At 39.3% G+C, this 9,079-nt stretch overlaps 1 protein-coding gene across 1 annotated transcript; it reads right to left on the reverse strand.

Annotated features, from left to right (window-relative positions):
* Positions 1 to 1,672: 1,672 nt before the first annotated feature.
* LOC126830444 (MAM and LDL-receptor class A domain-containing protein 1) lies at positions 1,673 to 7,840 on the reverse strand. The gene is made up of 7 exons (XM_050560832.2): positions 7,317 to 7,840; positions 6,519 to 6,683; positions 5,248 to 5,411; positions 3,769 to 3,879; positions 3,063 to 3,174; positions 2,412 to 2,609; positions 1,673 to 1,935 (listed from the first exon to the last, which is right to left on the reverse strand). The coding sequence occupies exons 1-7, from the start codon at positions 7,837 to 7,839 to the stop codon at positions 1,673 to 1,675; spliced, it is 1,536 nt and encodes a 511-aa protein (XP_050416789.2). The 5' UTR covers position 7,840.
* Positions 7,841 to 9,079: the final 1,239 nt, after the last annotated feature.

Below are 9,079 nucleotides of genomic sequence, written 5' to 3' on the forward strand. Positions count from 1 at the left end.
TGTAGACAATAACGTGATTGGTCGATTGTGGAAAATACGATCACGTGACGCGGCGAACAACGCTGAATTCTGTCCAGTGACCTCGCGCACTATGAATTTTACTATCAATAAATAGTCCGGATTTCAAAGAAGAATATCACCGAAGAACTATGAAATTTTTTGGAGAACATTACAACAAACGAATATCTCTATATGAACTATACACTGACAAAATTTCTTCTAGACCGGATTTGTAGGAACGAAAATATTTTTGCAACGACAATTTGTGCCCATGGAATGCGGCCTATAGCTCGATTCCTTCACACGTCCAACAACAAATTACGACAGATTGACGTTTCACAGTTCATGTACTGCACATTAAGTTGAAAACATGCTTTTAAAGGGCTCACACACAATGCTGCACGTGAATATTGGGTTTTTCATGTGCATCTCGTGCAATTTTTTTTTTTGGCACACGGGCCGATATTTTTTGCGATTGGGAACATTGTGTGAAACAATTAAGTTCATAGTATTGCATAATATTATACATACAAAACCACCTAGTAATAAAATATTTGGGAAAAAAAAGTGATGCGTTTTCCATGGCGCGCAGTATATATAACCGAGATTACTTGGAAGTATGTCACGTGATTGTGTGACACTGAAGTTGGAATCTTATATGCACCTATGACTATGTCTATTTATACTTCATAATATTTCATAAGGTAGATTGGCTGTCAGTTTTCATTACTTTTTCATATTATATATTTGCCATGACGTCATTAAAACAAGGGCCTGGTGATAAGGCTTAGCAATACTCATGCGCAACTGCCATTACTTTTGTGCCACTTTTGCTAGCATTTATGCGCCAGAAATCGAAAAGTATCATGACGTCATAATCGGCATGTCAGAATAGTGCAAAATACTGTATTGTTTTCAGAATTATCGTGATTCTTTCGTATCCTATCATAGGATTTTCTAATAGGACAATTTTTAATGAAGGGATTATTTTCATTTTCCATATCTTTTCCATATTTTCAAGCCGGGTGTGCTGGGTGTGGGTCAAAATGTTCTCAACTAGTCCCATTTTTTAACTAGTTAAATTCTCTTGACGATACAATGACAATACGTTAATTAATAATATAACGATATGATAATTACTTGCAGGTCGGGGTTTTGGCCTAAATTAATCGATTTATGAGATATATTATTTGACAGAGATTATAAACAGATCTGCCACCAAATCGCATATTTGGAGTTTATTTTTCAAAAATTTTCCGGGGGAGAACCACCGGATCCCCCCCCCCCCGTTCGGGCTCCGCGGTCAGGAAAAAGGGGCCGCTCCGACACGGGAGCCCGGGCCAGTTCCCGGTCCCAATCCGCGCCTGGGCGCGAATGTCAAATGCAAGTACAAGATAAGGGTGATTTTTGGGCCGGAATATAGGTGTATTTTTGCGCCACAATGTTTCAGTCGTACTCAACCTGAAATGACCATCGCTAGGCCTCTACATTAAAGAGAAAGTGCGTCTATGATAAATGTATTTGATATGCTCTGTTTGAACTTCCTGTCAAGCAGGATACGTGGGCATGATTCATGAAAAAAGATTTGATATTTTTGGGGGACAGAGGGCGGGCGGTATTGACTGCTTTGGAAGCCAATTAACAAACATTATTTTCTATGTTAAACTATTTATTAAGATTGAGATGTCGGAAGTCGCGTTTCACAGATGAAAGGATGTTTGGTTAAACAATCTATGTCACCCCATTCAAAATTAGCATCGGAATATTGAAGCAATAAACAGTCCTGGTTATCCGCGACGTTGTTGGGTTGTCCAAGGTGCCAATCCGTGTATGTTGACGTATAGGGGGTCCCAGTATCTGTCCAATCAAAGTGTCCTTCCGATCTTTCGTCATTTCCGCTCGTATAATAACCGTACACACCAGCTGACTTCAGTGCTGTAATAGAAAATACTTTTGTTGTCAATGAAAACGTATTTAAAGATACAGTGGGGGGGGGGGGGTCGAGTCATAAAACCCATCACTTTAGCGACGCCAATGTGCAATCGTGTACAAAAAGAAACGAATATTGACAAATCCCTTTGTACGAAACTACTCAAATAGGCAACTATTGAACAGTTCGCCTTGAATTTCGATATGTGTCACGTGTAAAAATTGTACCCGCCCAGTAGAAGTAGAGCATAACAGAAACCGTCAACCATTCACATTAACCTATTGCACGTGCAGTAAACTAATGCAATAGATATGGAGTTTAACGTCCTACTCTTCTGCAGGAACAAAGTAAAGTATACCTGTTAGAAAACAATGGAAACATCTCTTTGTTAAACAAAATGGACAGTCGACTCAATTGTGGTAAAAGGATTGTGCGCATAAATCACTAAGAGACCCTTTTCTTTAAAAGTACTCCAACAAACCTGCATCTCCGTTGATATGATTGGTCAAGAACAGCTGTTCCTTCTGTGACGTCACACTGACTAATGATGAATGAACACCTTCTCTCCTGCAGGTTTTAGCGGCGTCATACCATGTGGTAGGCGTGACATGGAATGTGTAACACGATGTAGTGTTGTCTGTTTCGGTTTTTACCGATCCTGGTGGGCATACTGGGACATCTAAAGTGAACGTAAAACCACAATAATAAGTAAACATGGACTCATGATTAAACCCTTTTGTTCAAAGGTCCATCATCATGCATCAAAAGAGACTATAGTAATAAGTCTAAGAGGCGGGGCTGGGGGGGGGGGGGGCTGGGGGGTAGAATAAAAGAAGGTGCGTCAGGAGATCCCGATTAGTTTTTGATAGCTTAGGTGAGCAAAAAACCCCAAAACAACTTCGCCACCATAAGCTTGGCGTACAATTTTACTTTTCCAAGCTTGCCAAGGGACTGACACGTTACACACCCCGCCCCCATTTGTTCCACTGCCGTTAACTTTCATTTCAAAGAGTTAACTGTTGACTTATTTTTACTTACTCATATAAAAAAGCACCATTCAAACTATATTCGATGACTAGTATATGTATCATGTCGACTGCGATACGATATGTTTAAGTTAAGCTTTACTCACTGTTACAAGATGTATTATAAATATATAAATCATCAAACGCTATATCACCATGTTCATTATAGTGGTTAAATGATGAAGTGTAATAAGAATCGGTAGTTCCCTCAACAACTATCTAAAATACAAACAACGACAACAACTAATACATGTATAATTACATGCTGTTCCTTCAACAACTATCTAAAATACAAAAAAAAACCAACCCAAAAACAACAACACGTGTATACTTATCTAAAATACAAACAACAAAAAAACCCACAAAAAAGATGGTTCCCTCACCAAATATCTAAAATACAAACAACAACAAAAACAACAACTATATAATTATAGGTGGTTCCTTCAACAACTATCTACAATGCAAACACAACAGGGCAACAATTCGGCAATCTTGAGCCGAAAACTCATGATTTAATTTCCTCGACTTCTAGCTCCCTCGGGTTTTAAAATACTTGTCTTTTCAACGTTTCGCCCCCTCGTCTACTTTGGTCTTGATTATGAAATGATTGCCGCGGGCATATTCGAAACTGTTGACAAGAATTTTGGTGACACATACACAAGATCTGGCTGCCAGAAGGTGGTGGCAACGACATACGACAAACAATTAAATATACGCGGACAACATACACCCTTGAACGTGGACAAGTGGATATTGTAATAAATATATAGATTAAAATAACAGTTGAAAAATAAATAAATAAAATAAAATAACCTTAAAATGTGAAGCTGTATATTCTGAATCTAGACTGACTTCACCTAGGTTCCACCTTTGTCCTTGATTTCCAGATTTAGTCCATACAGGATAACCATTACCATTTCCAATCTACCGAAAACAAATTGCACGTCGATTCAATGTAGACATTTATTGGGGCTAAACCTTTGAGATTTATATCAGAATAGAGTGTAGAACTGGGCTGATTAGCGGGCCCGTAGCCACGGGGTTGCTTTGGGGTGCCTATGCCCCCCCCCCAAAAAAAAAATCGAATTACCCCCACCCCCCTCCAATATTTCGCCGTCAATAACGATTTTTTTATGAGTGTTCAAATTGGTTGACAACCCGTCGGCTCGTAGCATGGTCCACCGAGGCCTGCCTGTCATCATCACTTCCTGGTCCTCTTGTCTTGATCAGCCGCGCCAGCATGAGTCGCTTTGTTTTGTTAAACGCGCGTTGCTACGATACCAAGTGCCCGTCTGTGTCAATCAATCATTCATTGAAATTTCAAACTGCACGGGTTATTAGGAAGGGGCTGTCCACCTCATTACGCTAGAGGAAGAAGAAATATTCAAAATTAGCTCGAGCTCTTGATTAGTCTTGATGGTACCAGAGGCTGCATAATTTATCGCCATTTTTCTGTAACCTGCCCTTTTATACCCGGGTTACGGGCTTAAAAGAGGCCCAGGTTTCTTTGTTCTCCTACAAGGCGCCGGTTCAAATATTTACATTGCCTACACCAGATGTACGGTGCCTACGGGCGCCTAAAATGTAGGTGCCTATTGTTTCTAACATAAGTTGCCTATTCTATGAATAGAATAATAGAATACCTATAGTTCACTTGAAATTTGATACTACAGTTGTATTGCTCGGCCTCGAGTTCTCCGCGTAAATCAAAAGACACTCTCTACTACCCTCAAGATGATATGGGCGGGAGGAGTCGAAGAAGGAAATTTCAGAAAATTCAGTCATAAAACCCTGTCTGGGGCACTTCAATTTGAGGCCCAGGAATGCACTCAGATGCGAGGAGAGAGCACCAAATTTTCAAACTTTTCTAGGGGTGGACCCCCTGACCCGGCTCTCGCCAATCCAAAAAAATTCCATAGCCCCACCAAATTTTACGAGCTGGCTACGGGCCCGCTGATTAGATATGTCACATCAATAAATGATAAGATCGATATGATCATATTATTGTCGTTCCGAAATCGTAGTCGGTATAACAAGTGATGATGCGATTTACATCGTAGTCGGTATGAAAGGTGATGAAGCGATATGCATCGTAGTCGGTATAACAGATGATGAATCGATGTACTGTACATCGTAGTCAGTATGATAGCTGGCGATGAAGCGATATACATCGTAGTATTACCGACTAATCTTGTTCACATTCCAACATTCAAAGCATATTTTATAAACGATTGTCTATATTTACATAGCGTCCTTTGCTTGTTCTTACTCACAGATATAAACTTATTTTACCTTTGCATAGATGTGTAATGTTCTGATGTCTTGACCATACATATTGTACCAGAATCTGACACAGACAGCCGCTGCTGGTGAAATTAAATTCGATTCCATTCTATAAACACGGAATACGTGGTTTCCATATGGGCTGTTATCTGTATCCATATACATGTATACACCTACATAGCAAGATAAATAATTCATAAACACAAACATACCCCATCCTATAAAATTTGTCGGCCAGGTAAACTTGAGGGGGGAGGAGGTCTCTTCAATCAGTTTAACTAGATGGATTCCATTCACAGAGAGTGAAGGATCTATTTCAATCAGTTTAAAGGAGCTAAATCGCTAATATTTTGGACCTAGAAATTGGCACAAATGAGTCGCAACACATATAATAATGTAATATGAATCTATATAAACTGTTTTACATTCAATCGTGTCCGTTTTACTGTGAATTGTCATCAGTTATGTTCGGCGAAATAAATATTTGATATCAGAAGCCCATCTTTTTCAGGTAAGATCACAACACCAATGCTGAATTAAATTGCAAAAATATTCGTGTTTTCAATGTCGAAGATTTTGGATGATATTGAGTTACGGACTTAGCTACTTTAAATATACATTATTCAAGAGCTAAATCTGGCTACGTCTTTCTTTAGGCTTGAAATTTTATATAAACTATTAATTAGACATTTATTAACAAAACAAGACCATAATCAATTCTAGATGGCATCGGATACTCGAGATTTTAACTAGATTAGAACGGTTCGCCATTTAAAAATTTAATTTGAAAATGGGAAAGCGAGGCTAAGTCTCGAATATAACAGTGCTCTGGTTACCACAATGCACACATCTTGTCAAAGTACAAACAGCGATATCTTGGGTCAGAATAAAGTAATTAAAATGAAATTTTCAATATTTTCATTTTGCATTATCTATTTCCGAACCATTATAGTACGAATGGTCAGCTCTTTATCTAAATATTAACTAATGTATCTTTAAAGGGTCTAAATCGCTATTCTTTGGCGCCAGGAAATGAACACAAATGGGTCGCAACGGATAAATTAATGTAATATGAATGTGTATAAACTGATTTACATTCAATCGTTACTGTTTTTACTGTAATTTCTAATCAGTTACGTTCGGCGTAATACGTGAAGAGTCCAAATTGAATGACATACTTTATTAATAAGCCACGCCCACGAAGACGGAAAAACACTACTAAACTTTACTAAGGGGGATAACCCCTCACACCTCAGTGCAGTGAAGTCTTTACTACTTACCTTTCTGTGAACCATATGTGTGATCTTCTATTGGTCCAGTTAAACTGTTGATACTTCCGCTGTGAGATTTCCAGCTGTATCCAGTTAAACGATTTGTGTTAAAACCACAACTTTCGTTGGATGTTTGGAAGTCACAAAACGTCACATTGATAGAAGCATCGAGCACTGTTAACAAAACAACATACAGAAATAGAATTAATATTACTAGCTTAAGATTCCATTTTAAATGAAATTTTACAGGCGCAGTAGATTCTGATTCATTCATCTTTCATTTGTAATTAGATGGTTAGCCATGTTTCAAATTCAAACTAATCCTACCGGTATTAAAGGTTAAAGCATACACGCGATCGGAACACGGATGATAGGCCTATCGAAGAACTTGCACAGAAGCCGAGGTATACACCACCGACAATGATTTCGGTATACAATTTCAGACAACTCTAGCGGCACAAGTTAAAGCTTGTTACGAATATGCAAGAACTTTGACAGTATTAACAGGAAAAACCAAGATTGTTATAACGATTCGTATTTATGTTAAGCGTTCAATAGATCATAGTTTTCATTAGGTCAAGCACAACTTCGCGCCAGGTTTAAGATTCAAGAAATGACATCCTTTTGTAGGGACACAGAGACGAAAAGGCCATCTCTTCCGTTCTACATTAAAATCAGTCAATCCAAAGCAGCCAATAATTAGTGTAATGGTATGTGAACGTTTGGCTGAAATGTGTCAAAATGGTCTAGGATTCCTAACTCCAGAACATAGTTTACGTGGTCCTTAAAAAACTTGAATAAATTTACCTGGTGCTACTGTAGCTGTACCAGATTGTAACCCTAGAGTTCCACGACAGTTGTTCAGCTGGCTTGTAGTTGTTACTAACTCATCTCTGAGTCGGTGGATCTCTGCGCTGGCCTGTTGAAGCACTGCCGCCATCTGATCGTGGGTTTTGTTAAACTCGGCCTCCTTAGCTTGAAGCAACTGCAGTAGATCATCTTTATTAGATGTGGTGGTGTTGAGTTCGTTGGTTTCATTCTCCAGCACATTATAGTTATCTTTCAGTAATTTGAGATCAGTAGTCAAACCGGCTACCAAGCTCCTGAGATCAGCGATATCTGTTTGTAAGTTGGTACAGCAGGTGCTCGGGGGTTGTTCTGTTGCTGGTGAGTCACTCGGGAGTTGTGCTGTTGTTGGCAAGTTACATTGGCCCTGGTGACCTAACTGAACAGTGTAGGAACATTGGCCATTGTAGAAACTACATCCTGGTGTGAACTCTGGCCTCACATATCCAATCAGAAGAACAGTCAGAAGGATCATCTGCTTCATGACTAATAATTAATAAGTACTCAATTATTGTTAAAACCTATCTTTGTTTGACTCTGTATATGGTATGGGGATCGCGTGGCTAAGTGGGTAAGACGCTGGCTCGCTAGCCTGGAGGTTGGGTGTTCGATCCCTACATTGGCCGAGAAAGTTCATCCAGATTTTCCGGCGTGGTTCCCCATTGTCAGTGATGCAGGACGGAGGGCCGTAGTGCCGCTGTCCGGGCAAAATTTCCCTCATAGCACACTGTATGGCGTATGCCCGTCTTCATTAGCCCAGTTCGCAGCAGAACAGTAGGACATTAAACCCCATTTCATTTCTTCTGTATCAGTTATCTCAAGGTTCTTTGCAAATGGGCGCCACTGACAGGGTTCTCTAAGAATAGGACACCCGCAGATGGGTTCTTATGAATGGGACACTAACTCCGGGTTGTGAATAAGACACCAGCAGATTGACAAGGTTCTTTATGAATGGGAAACCAGATGTACGACTATTTTCTTTATGAATGAAACACTTGGCGCGTGTGGCCAGTTTCTTTACGAATGGGGCATCAGCTGTGTGACAAAGTTCTTTGTGGATGATACACCAGCTGTATATTTAGGGTCAGTATGAAAGGGACACCAACTGTATGGCCAGGTTCTTCTGAATGGGACATCAGCTGTTTCACCAGGTTCTTTATGGATAAGACAAAGGATGTATAACAAAGTTCTATGTGAATGGGACACCAATTATGTGTGACTAGCTTCTTTATGAATGGGAAACAAATTGTATGAGTAGGTTCTTAAGTCTAGATGCTTTATGAATGAGATTCTAGCGGTATGACTGGGTTATTTATGAATGAGACGCTAGCGGTATGACTAGGTTATTTATGAATGACTAGGTTCTTTATGAAATGGGACACTAGTTGTATAACTAGGTTCTTGATGAATGGGACACCAATTGTATAACTGGGTTCCTCTATGAATGGAAAACCAATTGTATAACTAGGTTCCTCTATAAATGGAACACCAATTGTATAACTAGGTTCCTCTATGAATGGAAAACCAATTGTATAACTAGGTTCCTCTATGAATGGAAAACCAATTGTATAACTAGGTTCCTCTATGAATGGAAAACCAATTGTATAACTAGGTTCCTCTATGAATGGAACACCAATTGTATAACTAGGTTCCTCTATGAATGGAACACCAATTGTATAACTAAGTTCTTTGTGAATGGCACACTAATTGTATAAACTATCTTC

The sequence above is a fragment of the Patella vulgata genome, chromosome 8 (assembly GCF_932274485.2).
Source record: "Patella vulgata chromosome 8, xgPatVulg1.2, whole genome shotgun sequence".
Classification (NCBI taxonomy): domain Eukaryota; kingdom Metazoa; phylum Mollusca; class Gastropoda; family Patellidae; genus Patella; species Patella vulgata.